Below are 20,825 nucleotides of genomic sequence, written 5' to 3'. Positions count from 1 at the left end.
TTGAGAATTACTCGATGCCATTGACCAAAGCCGTGTGCCCGGTTTGATTAAGAAGGAAGAAGTAAGTGAATGCACAACTATGGTTTCAAACAGAAACCTAGCAGCCATTCTCTTTGTAGATGTGTAGCTGTCATGCGAATTCCAGCATCATTTTCCTTGCCTGGCTATGATATGACAGTATGTATGCGTATATTACACCAGTGTTGCTAGCTCGTCTTACACATGATACTCTTGCGCACAAACTTACTTGTGCACGTGATGTTCCTAGGCTCGGCAGTTCGAACTCGGTTGCCTCGGTGATAACTGATGCGATCGTTGGACTGGACACCGCGTGCAAACATGAAATAGTTCACCTCGGCCAGTCTGACATCCAGTTCATCCTCGGAGAAGCATGGCAGTGTGAAGGAATAACGCTGAACACCTCGGAACGAAGAGAATCGGAAATTCGTCACCTGGCTGTCTGGATCGGGATCTGGACGGATGCGCCCCCGCGCATATCTGAGGTGAAGAAGAGTACAAATTATGGTAAGCAGTTAAGATGACCATCAGGAACCAGGATTCCCTTAGGCAAGATTAGCTCCTTATCCACCTACAGCCGAGTCATGTGTCACCACATTCACTTTGCTGTGTGTCATTCCGACCAGTATTATCATGGTGAGGCATGAACTAGCATCTGCATTCACAATGTGTGCTCTGTATCAACTCATCAACACATGTATTGCTGCATGCGCTCTCACAACGGTCACCTAGAGCACATGTTATGGGCTGAAGTGTAGGGCACTTAAAAAAAATATGCGGAGTTGAGATCTTTTGTCACGTTGAACAAGTGGCTGCTTTATGGGAGCCTTTTCGTAAAAAAAACTTGTGCCAAGAATAAGTGGTCGTCTTTGTAAGGCGGTTGCCTTTACAGGATTCATCGATCATGCTTATGAAGTGTGAGGGAAAAAACCAGCCCTGTGTAGGAGTGTGATAATTATTGGCAACTTGACCAAGTGTGTCTTTGAGTGGGATTGCCTCCGGGGCCAGCTACTACATCCTGTAATTGCCAGTGTTTCCAACTTCGACCTTTCAAAAAATGTTCTTGGATGGGAATATCCACAGATGTATTTCTCGCCGGCCGAGCATAGCGAGATAAGCGAGATAAGCGAGAAATGTTCTCGCGAAATATTTTCAGTTGCAAATATGGCATCTGTTGTGTTCTTTATTGTCGCTTCTTTTCCTGACTTCTTCAGTCAGTTTTGAGTCTCACGAGTGTCCCTGCCCTCCCACCCTTCAATTCTGTGCATATTATCATTGCTTTTTATCCTTGTTTGCCGTGATGTGCTTGCCATGCCTACATCATGCCTAATCGCCATTGGGGATATACACCCGGCTTTTTCCCTCACAACTGCGTCCGTCGGCGCGAGGGTTTTTTCCCGGCTGGCTCGGTCCAGGAAAATTAATCTGACGGTCCCAAGTGGTTCTGCATCATGGCCTATTTCTGCTATCCACTGGCACGCCTATTCTATCTGAGACACTCTGTTCTCAGTCCTTGCTTCCATACCTCACTCGTTATCCGGTTCACATCTGGCTGCGGCCAACTACCCTTCACTTCGTGTGTTGTCGCTATTGCTGTCTATGTCTCTGTGTATGCCAGTATATGTGGAGCGAGAATTCTCCATCTTGTTCTGCTAGGCCAGCCAAACCTTGCACTTACGCATCTTCAATTTGTGGAATGCCGTTCTGATTACGATACGCCATAATGATGTCACTGAAGGGCTGGATTGTACACAAAGAAATGGAAAACAAATGCACACACCTTGTCACGGTTGCACGTCAGAATTCCGTCACTACACAGCAGTTGTATAGACTGGGGAAAGACTGATGATGACTTCATGACGGGTGGTGACCAAGGAAAAAGGAGCATTACTATTGTCATTGCACAGGGATAAAAACTAGTAGCGTTGCAAATGAAATGTTTGAAAAGGTGTGTCCTGGTGTATACAACTGCTAGAGTTGTGCTGGAAGGGTCGTGTTGTGCTGGAAGGGTCGTGTTGTGCTGGAAGGGTCGTGTTGTGCTGGAAGGGTCGTGTTGTGCTGGAAGGGTCGTGTTGTGCTGGAAGGGTCGTGTTGTGCTGGAAGGGTCGTGTTGTGCTGGAAGGGTCGTGTTGTGCTGGAAGGGTCATGTTGTGCTGGAAGGGTCATGTTGTGCTGGAAGGGTCATGTTGTGCTGGAAGGGTCATGTTGTGCTGGAAGGGTCATGTTGTGCTGGAAGGGTCATGTTGTGCTGGAAGGGTCATGGGTCATGTTGTGCTGGAAGGGTCATGTTGTGCTGGAAGGGTCATGTTGTGCTGGAAGGGTCATGTTGTGCTGGAAGGGTCATGTTGTGCTGGAAGGGTCATGTTGTGCTGGAAGGGTCATGTTGTGCTGGAAGGGTCATGTTGTGCTGGAAGGGTCATGTTGTGCTGGAAGGGTCATGTTGTACTGGAAGGGTCATGTTGGGCTGGAAGGGTCATGTTGGGCTGGAAGGGTCATGTTGTGCTGGAAGGGTCATGTTGTGCTGGAAGGGTCATGTTGTGCTGGAAGGGTCATGTTGTGGGTACTTACCATGAACTGATCATTCGAGATTCCCAGGCCCACCCAGTCGAACGTCGGAGTAGCGAGCATAAATGTGACGCTTCGGTTGGCTGGGTCGACCTTCCACTCGGCATCTAGAACGCTGCTTTCCGCGAATATTTCTAAACAGGCACACACGGAGACAAGGCAGACAACACATGCGGCGCTGCTAGTCTACTGGAGCAACTATACGCGATTCATTTACACATCGCCTGTAAAATCAAGTTGCTGATTGGAAGGTTATTACCATTGTTATGGATTGCATGCATGTTATGTGCAACGTCACAGTCCTAGATTGCATGCATGTTATGTGCAACGTCACAGTCCTAGATTGCAACGTCACAGTCCTAGATTGCATGCATGTTATGTGCAACGTCACAGTCCTAGATTGCATGCATGTTATGTGCAACGTCACAGTCCTAGATTGCATGCATGCTATGTGCAACGTCACAGTCCTAGATTGCATGCATGCTATGTGCAACGTCACAGTCCTAGATTGCATGCATGCTATGTGCAACGTCACAGTCCTAGATTGCATGCATGTTATGTGCAACGTCACAGTCCTAGATTGCATGCATGTTATGTGCAACGTCACAGTCCTAGATTGCATGCATGCTATGTGCAACGTCACAGTCCTAGATTGCATGCATGTTATGTGCAACGTCACAGTCCTAGATTGCATGCATGTTATGTGCAACGTCACAGTCCTAGATTGCATGCATGCTATGTGCAACGTCACAGTCCTAGATTGCATGCATGCTATGTGCAACGTCACAGTCCTAGATTGCATGCATGCTATGTGCAACGTCACAGTCCTAGATTGCATGCATGCTATGTGCAACGTCACAGTCCTAGATTGCATGCATGTTATGTGCAACGTCACAGTCCTAGATTGCATGCATGCTATGTGTGACGTCATTATCAGATTATCTTAGCTACTGTTACCATGCGCGTAGTTACTGTTACCATGCGCGTAGTTACTGTTGCCATGCACGTAGTTACTGTTGCCATGCGCGTAGTTACTGTTGCCATGCAGCACTCTCTGCATCTAGAGTGTGCGCATGTGTGCAATGCGCTTCTCCTTGGATCCATCTTGGCTTCCTGTGTTGCATGTCTTTCCTCTCTGGTTTTACCTTTACTTCCATGTTCCCTTTCAATGCAATGCATTTCTTAACTCTCCGATTCGTGTGTATCAGTGGAACTGTGTATGAGTAGTGTGCGGGCTGAATGCGAACCACAACAACCATGAACTCACTATGTGGGTAGTGCCTCCGGTGAAGCCATGGATAGGGTATTCTTGGTTTGTCGATTGCATGTACCACGTGGGGAATTAATCAAGAGTGAGTGACTGTAGCATGAGGCTGTCAAGATGCCTGGATCCACTAGTTCTCTATCCATCAAGAGTGAGTGACTGTAGCATGAGGCTGGCAAGATGCCTGGATCCACTAGTTCTTCTATCTAGTTTCTACAGTGTTAGGGTACACATCGGTGGCCATCTCTACATTGCCAGTTGGATAGACTGTGATGGCCAGCAATGCAAGTATATGTAAGCGTATGCTATCTTGTTCCTTCACCATTCTCCTCCAATTCGATATCAGTGGACTGTCAGTAAAGACTTGCCACACTGCCAGAGCCCAGTGCTGGCTAGCAATGCAAACCCCGCGCCCGCCGTGCCTTTGTTTTCCAGCCCTTACCTGTTGGTGGATCAACAAATGGCCGTGTCAGAAAGTCCTGTCGTAGAAGAGGTATCTCCACATTGGAATCCGTGCCCGTCACCGAAACTTCATAAACGGTGTTTGGTTCCAGGCCGGATATGCCTGCAGTTTCCTGGTCGGAATCGACAGTAAATGTCTGCACTGGGAGTCCACCTGATGTCAACACTGCCGTCCAGGGCTCAGGGCCTGGGAAAGGTCGATGAAGTCGCAGCCTGGCCGACCGATCTGTCACAGCTTCGACGAAGACGGCATAATCTGTGCACATAAAACATCCCAGCACAGTCATGTAGATATACACCCCCCCCCCCCCTTCTCCCTATATACTCCGCGTAGGAGTAAGTGGTTTCGTAGCACAAAGTACGAGGCAAACAACGTGGCCTGAATATATCTACTTCGAAACTGGCCCAGTAATAGAATATAAAAAGCTAGAATACATTGGGTTGCATCTCATGATGCAGAAAATGGATAGACTGAATTTCGTAAAAGAACCATTCTAAGAAACTGCCCAAACCGCATTTTGTGAACAAAATCCTGGACAGAGAATAGATTTGAAACTCGGATGTTGAGTCAGTTTTGTGCCTAGTTATCGCACTTTCTGACTGTATATAGTATCATGTTACAGTGATGGAGAGTTACTCTTAACTCGTATCCACATGTCCTTTTCCTTTCTAGAAAATAGATTGACCGTATTTCGCTTCATTCAGGGTGTTTTCACATACCATTCTCGCAGTTGATGCCTCCGATGAAGTCAGGGCAAGTGCATTCATGTCCAGCAACGAAAGGTTTGTTCGTACAGGTGCCACCATTCTGACAAGGCGCAGAGCGACAGTAGTCAACGACTGTGAAAGCAAATGGACAGACCAAGAATGCACATCAAGGACGGCTCAAAAGCATCATACAATTCCTCATAATGTTAGTAAACTTGTTAGCTAGCCAGATGTGGCAAGTGGGATTTCGGCCTTTGGCCTCTGGTTGGTTGATCTGACCCGTCCTCCCCCACCGTTTAGGAGCCGCATCTGATGCCTGATCATGGGGTGATGGCGTCCAACGGGAGCGGAACGGCGGTTCTTGATCCACCCTGTACACGAACCCATGCAATAATGTTTCCAATTTTTTTATAGCTAGCCAGACCTGATTTCTCTATGCATGTCCATTCCTTCATTCTCATTGACACCAAGAGTACATGTACACAAGCAGGAGTGCATAACTCCTCCTGGTTTGGCACACAGCAGAAATCATGTTGACGTCAACTTTACTGGAGTCATACCGTACGAGGTATGTGCTGCGAGTTTGTGGCCTCGTACTATGCGGCATATAAGCAGTAACTGCCATGTCTGCTATGATTTAACTCCCCCCCACCCCCACTGGCCCACCCCACCTGCACCCCAACCTCCCAAAACACACACACATACATACACACACACACACACACACACACACACACACACACACACATACACACACATACACGCACATACACGCACACACACGCACATACACAGTCATGCAGCTCTCACCTGTTTCGCACAGTTGGCCCGTGTACGGAGCAGCACACATGCATTGGTAGGTCAGTCCCATCATGCTAACACAGGTTGCTCCGTTCAGACATGGGTTAGGGTCACAAAGGTCTATGACTAAACAGGACATAGAGGAGACACAGAGAAGCTAGTGACGAAGAAATGTAAAAAGAAAAAAAACCTCCATCCATTGTTCTTCCATACATACGCAAGGCCGCGGATTTTGTCATCCCACAGGAGCTCCATGTTGCATTTACTCCCCAAGCAAGACAATGCTTCGTGCTTCACTCATACTCAGCAACATTACACAGAGTCATGCTCAATTTCTACTGGAAATATAAAGAAAAGGAATGAAGAAGTGAGCTGATACCCACTGTAAAAAGCACCCGCCAATGCAGCAGAATAGGCACCATGCCATAGAGAGGGTCATCACAAGTGTGACATCTTACGTTCATCGCAGTCCTTTCCCGTGTAGCCACTGCCCGGTAGACATATGCATGTGTAGTCAACACCATCAGAGCTCTGGCAAACACCGCCATTCTTGCACGGCATAGTAGAGCAGATATCAGCTGCAAGAATATCAGAAAATGCATTAAAAATGCTCAGTTTCTTCCTTACTTCATTGAATACAGTCCGGTCAGTACAGACACGTGCAGTCGTTGTGCTCCACCCGTTTAGCACACCACAGAACACAAAGAACCATGGCCAGTGGCTGGCAATGGCGTACATACATCGACACTGCAAAAAGAAAACTCTAAAACGAAAGGAAAAATGGCAAAAAAGTGACGATGAAAATTCGAATCCAATCAGGAAAGTAGGCCACTGCTGTTGAAAAGCATAACTTTGTAACACACGCACATGGAAAGCATAACTTTGTAACACACACACATGGAAAGAGTACCAAATCCACACATGGCTGGTGCAGAAGCACATAGCAATGCACAAACGCAACAACGGGAAAGTATATTTTCTTACGGTCGGCGCACAGCGGTCCAGTATAGCCAACTGGGCAGGTGCAAGTGAAAGCAGTGGATGAGAGGACGTTACAAGTGCCACCATTGTGGCATGGCTCAGACGAGCAGGGATTGATTTCTGACAATCACAGAAAACACGAGAATATTTTAAACCTTGACAGAATGGAAAAAAACGACTGAGAAATGCTCTCTTGAAGAGGCACTGAGAGTACTCCTGTGAAAGCATTACACATGAGAGCTTATCCCTATACGTCACACCAGGCCATTTCTACTGGGAGCATGCCAACTCACAAACAAACAGAACAGTACGCAATCAAGTCATGCACACACAATTGCACAAACTGACAAGCACAGATCTTGGCAATGACCATATGCATGGCAATAGTTTGAGTAGCAATGGTACACCATGTGCAAAGCTACCATGCATGTATAGTAACCCTCACCGGATTGACACTGATCTCCGGTATAGCCTGGCGCACATCTACACTGATAGCTGCTGCTATCAGTGTTTACACAGGTTGCACCATTCATGCATGGCCCAGAGTCGCATGGGTTGATTGCTGTACAGAAATACACAGTCCATACAGATCTGATCACAGGATGGGGTTGAAGTACCTGTCTCACCTGCACTGTGCCGGTGCAGGCAAATAGGCAGCACAGGCCTGACCAATACGTTCCCGGTTCAGTTTGACCAACCGAGCAGCTAATCAAAATACTAACTGTAAAGAAAACTGCTTAGCAGTGATTTCAGGTTGGTAAAAAACCTGGCTACTACCTTAGCTGTTGGATTGCTACCATTTGCATGCACGCATGTCAGGCAGGAATAATACAGTGTGGTAATGTGCCTGCTTCCAAGTAGAATCATGGGAAAGTAAACTTCTCTTTTAAAATTGAAACATTGCATGTGTGACTCTATAGCTATATAAATGCATATTGTGTGCAAAGCCTGGATGTAGCTCAGGAGGCCGCCATTATGCCATGATGTTCTGATAACACCAGCAGGCTGTTTCGTCACTTCGAACCATTCTGTGATGTGATCATTGGATGGCACCGATGAGAGATTTGTACACGTTGCACAGTGACATGAACTCTGTGCCAGTCACTTTGGACTTTCGGAGTGCAGATGAAAGCTTGATAGTCGGCTTGTGCACCGACAACAAGTTATATGGTTTGAAGTAAAGTGCACCTGCAAGATGTTCATGGAGTGCAGCATCACCGGTCATCATCACGGGAGTATGCAATGGCACAGTGACCGGCCTCTCCGGCCATAGAAAATCAAGGTGGTGTGACTGGTAGAGACGTGACATACTGGCAAAACCTAGTATCTGCACTCCAATCAGGGTTCGATTACTTTATTCAAGTGTGCCCGGTCTTTTCTGCTCGGCCAGGATTAGCTACTTGTATGGCTGCCTGGGAATGCTTGTTGAAAGTAACCTGCCTCACCCTGTGGTGCAGTGGAATTAAGATTACATAATGTAGCATTACTTACGGGTCTGGCAGAGTGGTCCAGTGTATGGTGTAGTGGAATTAAGATTACATAATGTAGCATTACTTACGGGTCTGGCAGAGTGGTCCAGTGTACCCTGAAGGACAGATGCACACATAGCCTCCGGCAGCACCCGCTCTCCTCTGACACTGGCCATCGTTCAGGCAGGGCTCATCACCACATGGATCCTCCACTGCATACGATGTCGCATACAAACACAGTATGTACATACACGGATACTCATTGTTCATGAAACTCATACCTCATCCGCAGTAAGCTCTCCAATCAATTTGCAGTGTCCAATCATGGAACAAGAAAATATGCAGTACTCAGTCACCCAAATTGAAGACTTCTTACCATTACAAAGGAGTTCGCAGGTCTCCTTGTGTGGAAAGTTGTTTCCATTTCCCCTACAGCCACCATAAGAAAACTCTTTGCACGACTGGCTCACAGGATCATAGTGGTATCGCGGGATAGAGCCACGGCAGGGACCTGCTTCAGCGGCCAGGTTACATATGGCAGGTCTAGAGACTGCAGGACAAGAACACACCATACATGCATGGATGATGGCAATGATAGGAGTGAGAAACGAGTGTCGCCGTGCGACTACCCTGATCTAATAATACTCATGCCAGTTGCACTACAAACAATCCACTCATGACATCTTGCTCTAAAAGGCGAGCTGCCTGCAAACTTGGATCCACACAAGAACCATGAGAACACGAGGTCAAGCTTGGTGATCAGAAAAAAAGAGGCTGATTAGGAACGCGCATGCCTAATATCCGCGCGTACCATACTGCGCATGCCTATCCATTCAGAATATGGAAGGAGCGCGGCAAGGTCAGAAAAAGTAGGCTCTAGCACTACTAAGTGATAATTATGGAAATTACGATCGCGTTCGCGACAACGAGATACCACTCGAGTACACCCTCTCTCTTTCTCTCTCTCACACACACGCACACACGCACACACACACACACACACACACACACACACACACACACACACACACCAACACACACACAAACACTCACACACACACACTCACACACACACACACACACACACACACACACACACACATACACACACACACTCTCTCTCTCTCTCTCTCTCTCTCTCTCTCTCACACACACACACACACAAACACACACACGTACAAAAAGAAAAAAAACTGTGTTGTACGAGTGGCATTCATGGTTTCATACTGTTCTGTACTGCTGTGTGTTTATGTCAGTCTGAACATGCCCTAAAGGAAGCATACTACAGAGAATGTGTAAAAGTCACTCACTTTAACGAAGCAGGCCTGAAATATCAGGAAACATATCATTGCACACTTACTGCAGAGAGTAACTGGGTCAACTTGCAGGATTTGTTCGCCATCGTGAGGCGCTGGTACATGGCAAATAGTGTTGCCAGCTGCAAGAAGCTGATCGGGATGTTCGCGGAAGAAGGAGACGGTCGGTGCAAGATCACAGTTGCACTGCAGAGGGTTCTCATCCAGTTTCCTTTGAAGGGCAAAAATGCAGAGAAAATACAAATGAGATATAAAGCATGCCCGATGTTCTAATGATTGCGTGTATAGCCCATGGATGAAGTAGATCATTTAATTATTAACCAATTTTTTTAAAGTCAACAGCGTCTTTGGCTCCAAATGAAAGGACCCTGGCCTCACATGAAAATGCTAATCCTGTTGGATAGGATATTTCTAGGTGTTATACAGTATTTTGAAGGCATTTTATGGAGTACTAGTAGTACCGCAACACCACAGGAGCTGGCTTGCTAAACCATACACAGCATTCACGATATATTCACTCTTCCATTAATGATCCATGTAACATCTTTCACTGATCAGCTTACAATGTGAATCCGACGTTGTCATGAAGAGGTGTTGAATCAAATGACTGCAGCTGGTTGTTGCTGGCATCCCTGTAACAGCATTAACAATGAAGCAAATGGAAAATGTAACAGTTCTGGTCATGCACCATGATAGGCATATTGGAACAAAATCGATTGGTCCAACCACAAGATCAATGTAGTCCTCCACACATATTTTCCCAACCGTAAAGTAGTTAGAACAAAGTAGTTAGTAGAGGATCCAGGGACGCCCGGAGCAGGGGTCCAAATATGGCTGTTATGCTCCAAACATGATGCATGCATGCTGAGTGTCACAATGCCAACCAATGGTTGTGCGTCCTGTGACAAAGGTTGTTTGTAATTAAACTGAAAGTGTTAACATCCACATGATGCAACTTTGCAAAACTGCAAAATTCTGGCACATTACTACTCATGCTCCCAAGGAAAATCATTGTCCCGATCTGGACACAATGGGCCCAGGACTCCCCCCCCCCCCCCCTCCCCCAACTCCAAATCCACCTCTCATATTGATAGAATTAATTGCCAATCACACGCCAACCTGAAACCTCCTGCCCATACTTCCATACTTACACAGTGACTAGATCGTAATCCAGACCACGGAAAGTGTGTGGCAGCAGCCATCTTAGTTCATTGTTCCTCAGGTTCCTGCACATGAAAAGACCATAGAATACGAGTTACCAATTACTTTGCCAAGTTCTTCTTGGCATCCTCACTGAAATCACTGGCAAAACTGTTATCGTTGGCTGGATCTTGGAATGAATTCACAAAACAATGCAATGTATAGGACATGGGAGTTGGCTTCTAGGCATTTGTGGGAATGCTCATCTGTATGTGATATTCATACTTACAGCATCTCCAAATGTTGCAGACCGGAAAAACTATCACAGGCAATGTAGATAAGCCGATTGAAGGAAATGTCTCTACACAAAACCAAACAAAAAGCACAGGGCCGACACAAGTTAGTTCGATGGAGTAAATGTTAGCAACTGAAAGTTTTCGAAACTATTATACACATCATACAGGTACATGTCTCCCACAGATCACAAGCAGTTGGAATTGAAAACATAGTGAGACCATGCTTGGAAAAATTGAAAAAAAGACCATGCAAACGCATTTCGCTCATCATGTGAGCGAAACCTATACACAATACACAATGAGGAGTTGAGAGCGGAGTGGTTTCAATGGCCAGGTCAGTAGTACTAGGACCAGGAAAGAAAAAAAGGAGCTCTAACTGCGGGTTTTCTTCTGATAGGTGCTGGTGAAGCACGGGAACACACATAAATGAAGACTCACAGGTCTTGCAGTGATGTCATGGGCTGGAACACCCTAGCTGGTAGCTGCAAGAGTCGATTCCGTGCCAGAGATCTGAAACCAAGTACAGGAATAAAACGGAAATAGAAACTAGGGCTCTATTAAAAGCAACACACAAGTACAATGAGGAGTGTGAACTGGGGATGGTTTGGCCACCATGGTACAGTACTTTTTCATTCTTCATGTCGTCTTGGTCACAGGACAGTACATTCATTACAGAACTCATCTTGAAACTGGTAAAGCAAAAGCATTTCGATTCCCCCCCCCCCCCCACACACACACACAAGGTACTTACAATGAGTTAAGATTGCGCAGTCCAAGAAACGTAGTGAGAGGCAGTGTACGAAGTTGGTTATTACTCAGATCCCTGAACACGAAACAAAGCGTAATGGAGGAAGCATATTGTGTACAATGAGAACAATGACCGGAGTACAGAAATCCAAACAGTTAGTGCCTCAAACAAAGCAAGTTGCGCATTGATCACGACCGCCCGACTGCCAGCCTGCCTGCATCAAGCATCTTGAAGCATTTTTGTTCAGTTTCGTTTTTGTGATAACTTTGCTTCTGGTAATTGGCATAGATGTATTCCTCTGGATGCCTCCCCCCCCCTCTTTCTCCTTTCTACAAGGCCTGTGCCGTTTACATATGTACCGATACCTGATCAGGTATACTTGCAAGTGTGACAGGTTCAGCCTCCCACCTAAGGGACAGGAAATTGAATATAGATAAGTAATTGAGGACCCTAGTACTCACAGGACTTCCAGGTTGGTCAAGCGTGCAAGCTTTGCACCAGCAATATGCCGCAACCCAACTCCACTCAAGTCCCTGTCAACAAAACGGAAGGAAGGAGAGCAAAATTAATAGGCCTTCAAGCTCCTGCTTGATAGCCGTGTTACCAATGCATTATTGCTGGGCCATAGCGCTTGATCCGGCCGGTCCGGCCATGGCCGGGCCCTATTTTGAAAACGTGTACTAGCATTTTTTTTCACAGTACTGTTCATATCGGCCAAGTACTGTATCCCATTTGGCCGGTCCATGTGAACTCCCGGGTCTACAGCCCTGTATTGTAAAAAAAGGGTTGAACGCCTCTAGGGCACCTCCTAGCGTTTTGCCATGAAAATTCATCTTACACTTGCTCTGGTCTAGAGTGGAACCATATCGAGTTTACAATTCATTCTGGTACCAACAGTATGTCCTGGTTGAGAAGGGCTTCCCAGCATGATACCAACAGTATGTCCTGGTTGAGAAGGGCTTCCCAGCATGATTTTCTACCTGCAACTCCCGGTAGTGTAACACAATTTCCTGCACCCTCCACAGCCTCTACCGAACTTCAGGGTCATCCATGCCAATCAATTAAACGAAAGTAGCGAGGATGTCGTTAGACATATGTAATGATATCCAGTCGCTTGTATACTCATACCTTGGTTATCCAGACCGCGAAGTAACGGGCACTTCGGTCTACCAGGCACCCTTTGGGCGAGTTTCAGTGGAAATATTACTACTCTTCTGTCACTTTTTGTGGAATTAGTAACGCCATATGCCATATCTATGGCATTTTCCCATCAACATGTACGTGACTCGGAGTTACAGGCATTTCAAAGTTACGGGCAGTGCCCCGTCCCAGCCTGCCTGGATAAACGAGGTATGAGTGCAGTCACATGGAGCATACAAAAGTAGCCTTTGAAGACAAATCCTCAGTGCATGTAGGATTACCAGGCTGCAGTCAAAGAGATGGAGAAGTGACACATACAATGTGCGGTTTCATAGCTTTCTACTCGAGATGGAGAAGTGACAAATAACCGGCATATACGCGTACGGCTTCATAGCCTTATGCTTACAGTTTTGTGACACAAGCCGGAATGTTCTCTGGAATGCTGGAAAACTGTGCGGTGCAGTTCTCGATAGTTGTCCCTGCACAGCTGCATCCCGACAGACATCCTGCGATCGGTCAATAGTGGACACAGAACACATTCTTGTGAAAAATACATGTAATAAATTTAATCACGGTACCTCTCGTTTGTCAATATGGTCTGAAATCAACCCACTTTGCATACCTGCCACATAAAAGTGACAGTTATTTTATCAATCGACATCAGAACCCTAGATCCAGCATGGTCTCTTCATTGCTAGTTCCAAGAGTATCCACTCACTCTTCACCCTGATAATTATATACATGGGAGAGACTAATATTAAATGCCCACTTAAACCAATTTCAGAGCGGTATAGACATGGTAGTAGACAATTAACTCGGCAATCTACAGGACTGACAGTGAAGTATGTTTGGGACACCAGTTTCAGCCAAAGATTATCACGGAATGTCATACTTTGAAGCAGCTGATAACAGTACTAGGTGGTACAACTGTATTATGGACAACCAGGGAAATTATTCCACATTGCATTGGTGCTGAATTGGCGTGAATTTAAATGTAACCGCATAGGACAGTGGTGGGTGATGCCATGGACAGAAAACACCAGCCACTTGCTCGAGACCTGCACGACCAGCTGCATGGTGGATAGATGCATGTCCTGAGCTGCAAGGGACGCACATCTTCAGGGCGTCAAGGGCTAATCGAGCCCGGTCGCCGATAGTGCACCAGTGGTTAGATTTCATATGCAGGCATTTTACTTGTTTCCTGACACATACTCACTTGATGCACAGAATGTCCGTGATGTAGCTAGACCTATACATACAAAGGCAAAGTGAGAGTAAGAATATTGATCATTATACACATTTCGGGAAAGCCTGGCAACACAAAAGTCTATTTATTCCCCCTCTGATTTTACAGCCTAAGAATTGTCATTGTTGATCTACTTGTAGCTACAATGGTATCCGGAGAAGAAGGGGGGGGGGGGGGAGGGTTAACAACACACAATATCTAAAATATTTCACTTCTTCCTGTGCCTCACAGGCCTATACATTTGCAAGTGTCAGCCTGGACATTGTCACTAGTTGTGCCCCCCCCCTCCCCCCCCCCCCCCCACCTGGACATTGTCACTAGTTGTGCCCCCCCCTCCCCCCCCCCCACCTGGACATTCTCACTAGTTGTGCCCCCCCCCTCCCCCCACCTGGACATTCTCACTAGTTGTGCCCCCCCCCCTCCCCCCCCCCCCGTATTGGTAGTATCATCACAAAAGTATTCATAGGTTGCATGGGAGTACGGTTCAATGTGTTGGCTAAGTTTGCAAAATGGTCGTCCACACTTGCTTGATTTCAGTCACACGCACACTCTTACTAGCTTAGCAAAATGTAAACATTGTTCAGGCACATCAGGCTAATCAGTACCGGGTGTCTTCTAATTAGTCATATACATGTATACATGTGTTCAGTCATCATGAATATGAGCACTGCAGTTAGTGTACCTTGCAATGGCGGACGAACTACATCAGGATCAACTAAAACAACAGGAACAAAAAAGAGCGATGAATACTGTTAGCAGCGTGTGCCGTGGAGCTGGCAATTGTGATATCTCTTGCTTTGGGGATCACACAGTGCCAAATCACTCACAAAATCTGAACCCTTGTGTCGTGCAAATCAGCCACGGGTGCACACTATACGGGTATACACACTTGCCTGTCAGCATGCGTTACGTAACGTCACAATAAAAAATGAACCTTTCTTTTAACTAGTAGCAAATTATCTCATACCTCTCCTCTCCCCTCATCACCATGGATACATTGCACAATAATACAAGTGCTTTTCCTGGTATACATGTGTGGCTGATTTTTCAACTTACTGAACCTCTCGCATGCCCAAGCGCAGGACCGTTCCGAAGAATACTGGTTCGCATTTCCCTTGCAGCCACCATAGTTGAAGGGCATGCACCTTCGCGACGACACGTCATAGTAGAATCTCCGATACGATCCTCGACATGGTCCACGGGTGGGAGGTAGGCTGCAATGGTCTGTTCAAAGTAGAAGCAAGCCGCACCATGAAGATATACAGTTTGTGCCACCACAGAAAATATATGGTTGATAAATATGGTGGTAAAGACACACCTGGCAATATGGCGGTAAACACACGCCTGCCCACACACGCTCTCTAAGCTGCAAAGAGAGCAAAGAGAGCGTGTGTGGGCAGGTGTGTGTTTACCGCCATATTGCCAGGTGTGTCTTTACCACCATATTTATCAACCATAAGTACAGCTGCAGTGGTGTCTTCAACTTCATTCTACAGAAAATATATAGTAATACAAATGCAGGCAGGACTCCACCTTGCTCAAAGCATTTATGAACAGCATCTATCTATTACTTTTGGCCACCGGATGAACGCTCGGTACCCTTGACTGTAATGCCAATGACTTTCAAATCACTGCTTTAGTGTCTATAACTATAGTGCATCAATTACAAGTAGATGTTAGGCCATGGGCCATACATATCAGCATCAACGAGCAGAATTTTGTTCAGCATATGTTTGGTAGGAGTGGACATTACCACCGTCACCAAATACGGCCAATTTCCAGCAAAGTTCAACATTCTTTGCGAGGATCGTCCACTATTGCACTACATCTCTTACCTGGTACAGCACGTCGATGTCTTGTCGACCCCAGAGCTACAGTGGACAACGGTCAGGACACAAGTCGGAGAGTGACATATGGTGTACATGATGTATATCCCAGAATTCTTCAATACATCCGGTGTAGCTACCACATGGCTCAGGAGCCAAGTGTGCATTACATATTGACACCATAATGGCTGTGGTCATATGTTGTATGCCAGTGGGTAACAGAGTCAGTATCTCTGCTGACTATGGCGAGCAGGGCAAACATGCGTGTCAACTGTCATTGAGGCAACCTCCCTTGGGATTGCATCTCGGTTAACTGCTCACGTTGCCTATCAATGTCGTTACAGACGGTACAGCACCGCACATCATAGAATTGTGACAGCTGAACTTTGCACTTGATCTTTCTCTCACCATTCAGGCAAATAGACATCTCAAATGCAAGACCTGCAGTGCTTTTGTCTAGGTTGGTAAGAAGTTGTGCTTTATTCCCGAAGCTATGCAAAAAGCGTAACTTTAGTAGCGCCTGGCGCTAGCCAGGGTCCATAGCGCTTTAATTCTGTTTGTGCGTGTGTGTGTGTGTGTGTGTGTGTGTGTGTGTGTGTGTGTGTGTGTGTGTGTGCTTTAATTCTGTTTGTGCGTGCGTGTGTGTGTGTGTGTGTGTGTGTGTGTGTGTGTGTGTGTGTGTGTGTGTGTGTGTGTGTGTGTGTGTGTGTGCTTTAATTCTGTTTGTGTGTGTGTGTGTGTGTGTGTGGTGTGTGTGTGTGTGTGTGTGTGTGTGTGTGTGTGTGTGTGTGTGTGTGTGTGTGTGTGTGTGTGTGTGTGTGTGTGTGTGTGTGTGTGTGTGTGTGTGTGTGTGTGTGTGTGTGTGTGTGTGTGTGTGTGTGTGTGTGTGTGTGTGGTAGGGCCATCATCCCATTACGCGCCATGTATCATGCGCTATCCCGTACGTGTCCCGTGCTGTGCCGTCAAAGAGAGCTAGCTGGCCACCATATTCAAATAGGGCTTTCAATGGCAGGATGATAATGTGAAGCAACTTGGTGTGATGTGTATGCATGCGAAGTGTATCGAGGGTATGCATGCAGCGTGTTATGTGTTCAGAATTGAAAGATGTACATAATTATACCTATCTGGGAATTAGATTAACTTAAGTTATGTATCTATGGGTGTTTATGAGCTAAAGTTCATTTCTAAAACTATAATATTGGTAACAAGAGGGCTTGAAAGCCCAGTTCCCCTCGCTATGCTTTGTTTTTACTTAGGTCCCCATGTGTGTTATTCAAACTGATAGAAACGTCTTTGCAATACAAAAACATGTGCCCGATATTCGTATTGCAAAGACGGCTCTATTAGTTTGAATAACACAACTGAAGACCTAAGAAAAAAGACAGCATAGCGAGGGCTCCTGGCCTTTCAAGTTGATCATTATGCATGTAGATAGTGAAGTAGATCAAAATTAATATTTTTCACTGAGCCAGACCTAGGATCTAGACAGTATTGGTTAGCTGTGAAGTGTCGAGCTGCACTTCTTGTGGTGGTTAGTCTCACTCAATGAAAAAAGTCACTAAGCATGCACATCTTCAACCTTCAATATTCATACAACAAATTCAATCTAATGGCAGGCCCAGAGGTGCTTTCCCTTGCTCAAGACAGCAAAAAAGGCTGCTACGCATGCACGAGTATTGCCCTTCTCATCCAATTCCCCACATCACCACACAATGCCATTACGTACGAAACGGGAGACTCCGTTTGTTTGGATAAACAGGATGTTCACTAACTAGTAACAATACTACTCACCGGTTGCACAAGCTAGCGATAGCAGAAAGGCGACCAACAGCCGCCCACGGACGGCAGCCATCGCTTTCCCGAATTCCGTATCCACAAGTAAGGACAGGAAACCTCAGCTCGCAGAATTTCAGATTCACCACAGAAAAAAGTGTGCCTTGTGTCCGCTCGCTTCGCTTCGCTTTGCATAGCAAATCTGCAAATTCAGAAAGGGATTCGTGGAGACGTCAGCTGAGACCAGCAAGAAGTGCGAGATGAATGAACCAGAACGGTAGCCCTGGACCACGTTGTCCCCAGCATCTGGTGATTGATGATATCTGGGTCAATGACAGGCAAGCGTTCGGCGACTCTCTTTGAGGTTAGGCATGCTGGGCTCTCGTCGCAGCTCGGGGAAATCCTACCTGGCCACAGTCGGCCGCTTTACTACCGCCTTGACATACGGTCACACGACTCAAGAGCTCGGGGAAGGACGGTCAAAGACAGGTGAACAGCAGTGGCCACAACGACCTAAAGATACAGCAGAAATTGACTACCAATAAAGGCACTAGCGTCTTTCCTGTCACACTAGGGTGCAATGATACGGCTCGTGTTGACAACGAGTGTGGCATCAGCTACAGTTGTAAGTTCCAGGCAGCGCTAGCGTCGCGACTACACAGCACGACAGATACTCAATCTGCGGACAGAACTGTTTCGTCCTTTGTGGACTCATCAGCGCAACACAGAGAAAATGAGGCCGAACCCAGTAGCAATGAAAAATAATTTTTCCAAAGCCAGATATAAACCGGGCCCGAACGTACCACGACAGATACGTAACCACTAAGCGTGGCAGGAGTACCTGTACGAGCCGATGTTGGGAAACATTAGCAGTCCTATCTTCAAATAACGCATGGGGGAAACGACTGGGAATGAAGAAATTTTGATGAAACGGCTTCTTCATTTTGCATTTCAGAATTTTTCTCTCTCCATAAACAACACCTAAGCCCAGGCCGGAATGAGGTTCAGTGGAACAGAGAGGCTGCTTCAAGCCTTCATACTACAACTGAGTCAGTGCGGTGTCTGCCGTGACGTGTGAGTTGCTTTTGTGTGAAACCATGCAGCAACCGCTTCTTCGCAACTCTCAGCCGGGCCGATTCCCTTCTTCAGCTAGAGCTAGACTAGAGCCTACATGATTGTGTAGAGGTAGTCTACTAGGTGTAGATCTACTATTAGTACCGGTATGTGCGGAACACTCCGAACAGGATACTTCCTGCCCGTTACATCCTGCATGGCGCCCGCCGAACTGCATGCTCCAAAACACTGCACGAGCACATGGTGCTGAGTTTCACACCTCCGGTACTATTATACGTTGATCATGAGATTGCGCACATGCGAGTCATCCAGAGCTGAGAAGGATGGGGATATGGCAGGCTTGGCAGCTGAGTTGGCACCAGGCCAGGAAGTTAGTTATACTTATAACCCAACAACTCCCAGGCCAGGGCCAGGTGCTACATGAAGACTACCGTAACATCGGTATCGGTAGTATCGGTCACAGCTCTCGAGCGGGCTTTGCCAACTTTCACAGACTTCAGAAGTTCAGTGGCCTTGGCAAGGCTTGGGGAAGTAACACTTCTGTTGATACTAATGTATTTGCGCGAGTTCAAAAGGTCAGAGATCACAGTTCAGTCTTGGTGTTTAGGCATAACTGCAGACAGGATGTGAGTGTGAACGAAAAATTAATACATTCGACCTGACACCGAGGTCACCGTGAAACAGCTAGCCGTGAGCGCGGAGTTACGCCTAGGCTAGACTAGAGCCTGCGAGGCTGCGTATCGACCTTCGATGGTGAGTCTGCAGATCAGGTAGAGATAAAAGATCTACCACAACTGAAGTACAGATCTGCTGGCAAGACTACACTCCACACTAGACTGCACTGTCTACATATACAGTCTCTCAACTCAAGTCTCAGTCGCTCTGCAAGGTCTGTTTTTACTGACTTTAGCCTGTTTAGGCTTAGCCTGACACTGTGACAGGAGTCATAATTATGCGCATTCCTGCCCAGTTGTCTCTCGTTGTTTGAGGGAATCTTGCACATTGCCACGGGGCCTATTAGAGATTTTGCTCGAGCAGCTGAGAGTTGGAGAGCTGTGTGCCGCCCGATGTGAAATCAACAGACTACGTCAGGCTGACAAACAAAAGCCGAGACCCATCACGGCATCAGGCCATCTTCATTTTGGTCGTGCGCTCGGGGTGATCCGACCAGCTGTGTCAAGTGAAACTCGTAGATCTACATCAGGCCACTGTTCTGATTTTGACATCGCAAGAAACAGCAACACGGTTATGTGGCATTTGGTATAAGTCGAAGTACAGGACGCTATCCAAGAGTCCTGATTATGGACTCTTGGTAATTGCTGTGAACCGGATTTCATTGAGGACCACGACATTAGTCTCACTCTCAATGACTGTGATGTGCGAGGCTGACCACAAAATCAGAGTGCAATGGATGCACTCGCGCTCGATACTACAACTACTGTAGATCTACGTACTGTCTGTGAGCTCAACCGTTCCTGAGTCAGTTTCATCATGCTTCTGAAGCTAGAAATTATTTGAATGACGATATGTACATGATGTATGCATGTCAATGAGGAGGCTCGAGGATACCCAGGCAGGGGCTGAAAACAGTTTTTCACCCCCGGATTGCAGCAATGCTCCTCTGAACGAAGTAAAAGTGCCCGCTTTGTTGTAAGCTAGCAGCAGCTTGGAGCATAGGGACCTGCAGGCAGATGGGCAATGGCAAACAGGTGTCGTTGCAAACGTTTTGTGTGACACATCTGACATGGTCATAAACCTCAGGAACTTGCGTTTGACGGTTACAGGATCATACTGGGTAGTGGGTAGGGGTGAAGACTGCAGGAGACACCAGCTGTTTACTTTGATGCCACCGTCTTGACTGGTAGATCTACACGAACAGGTTGATCTCCTTCAAGGACTTAAGTAGTATCTTCACCATACCCCAATCTTTGCCCCAGCTCCACAGTACGCAACCAGGGTATGACAGAGAAGAAAGAAACACACACACACCTGGCAAGA

At 46.6% G+C, this 20,825-nt stretch overlaps 1 protein-coding gene across 12 annotated transcripts in view; it reads right to left on the bottom strand.

The window, feature by feature from the left end:
- Positions 1 to 17,945, bottom strand: part of LOC135817235 (uncharacterized) — a 138,040-nt gene extending 120,095 nt beyond the window's left edge. For 9 of the 12 annotated variants that reach the window (XM_065330365.1, XM_065330372.1, XM_065330406.1 and 6 more), the window contains exons 1-24: positions 17,772 to 17,942; positions 15,990 to 16,025; positions 15,211 to 15,378; positions 14,837 to 14,869; positions 14,125 to 14,157; positions 13,315 to 13,414; positions 12,230 to 12,301; positions 11,772 to 11,843; positions 11,459 to 11,530; positions 11,014 to 11,085; positions 10,736 to 10,810; positions 10,148 to 10,216; positions 9,629 to 9,795; positions 8,645 to 8,818; positions 8,358 to 8,480; positions 7,245 to 7,361; positions 6,803 to 6,919; positions 6,277 to 6,396; positions 5,828 to 5,944; positions 5,030 to 5,149; positions 4,290 to 4,565; positions 2,587 to 2,717; positions 1,697 to 1,758; positions 248 to 498 (exon numbers count right to left, since the gene is read on the bottom strand). In XM_065330365.1, coding sequence (XP_065186437.1) covers positions 248 to 498; positions 1,697 to 1,758; positions 2,587 to 2,717; positions 4,290 to 4,565; positions 5,030 to 5,149; positions 5,828 to 5,944; positions 6,277 to 6,396; positions 6,803 to 6,919; positions 7,245 to 7,361; positions 8,358 to 8,480; positions 8,645 to 8,818; positions 9,629 to 9,795; positions 10,148 to 10,216; positions 10,736 to 10,810; positions 11,014 to 11,085; positions 11,459 to 11,530; positions 11,772 to 11,843; positions 12,230 to 12,301; positions 13,315 to 13,414; positions 14,125 to 14,157; positions 14,837 to 14,869; positions 15,211 to 15,378; positions 15,990 to 16,025; positions 17,772 to 17,832 — 2,638 coding nt within the window. In that variant the 5' untranslated portion in view covers positions 17,833 to 17,942. Of the gene's footprint in view, positions 1 to 247; positions 499 to 1,696; positions 1,759 to 2,586; positions 2,718 to 4,289; positions 4,566 to 5,029; positions 5,150 to 5,827; positions 5,945 to 6,276; positions 6,397 to 6,802; positions 6,920 to 7,244; positions 7,362 to 8,357; positions 8,481 to 8,644; positions 8,819 to 9,628; positions 9,796 to 10,147; positions 10,217 to 10,735; positions 10,811 to 11,013; positions 11,086 to 11,458; positions 11,531 to 11,771; positions 11,844 to 12,229; positions 12,302 to 13,314; positions 13,415 to 14,124; positions 14,158 to 14,836; positions 14,870 to 15,210; positions 15,379 to 15,989; positions 16,026 to 17,771 lie in introns of all 12 variants that reach the window. The other 3 variants (XM_065330415.1, XM_065330451.1, XM_065330429.1) reach the window with 3 other exon arrangements.
- Between the last annotated feature and the right edge of the window lie 2,880 nt (positions 17,946 to 20,825).

Source organism: Sycon ciliatum, chromosome 1 (genome assembly GCF_964019385.1).
Source record: "Sycon ciliatum chromosome 1, ocSycCili1.1, whole genome shotgun sequence".
NCBI classification, from domain to species: domain Eukaryota; kingdom Metazoa; phylum Porifera; class Calcarea; order Leucosolenida; family Sycettidae; genus Sycon; species Sycon ciliatum.
Note: the sequence above shows the minus strand (reverse complement) of the source record. Positions and strands in the feature narration are given on the sequence as shown.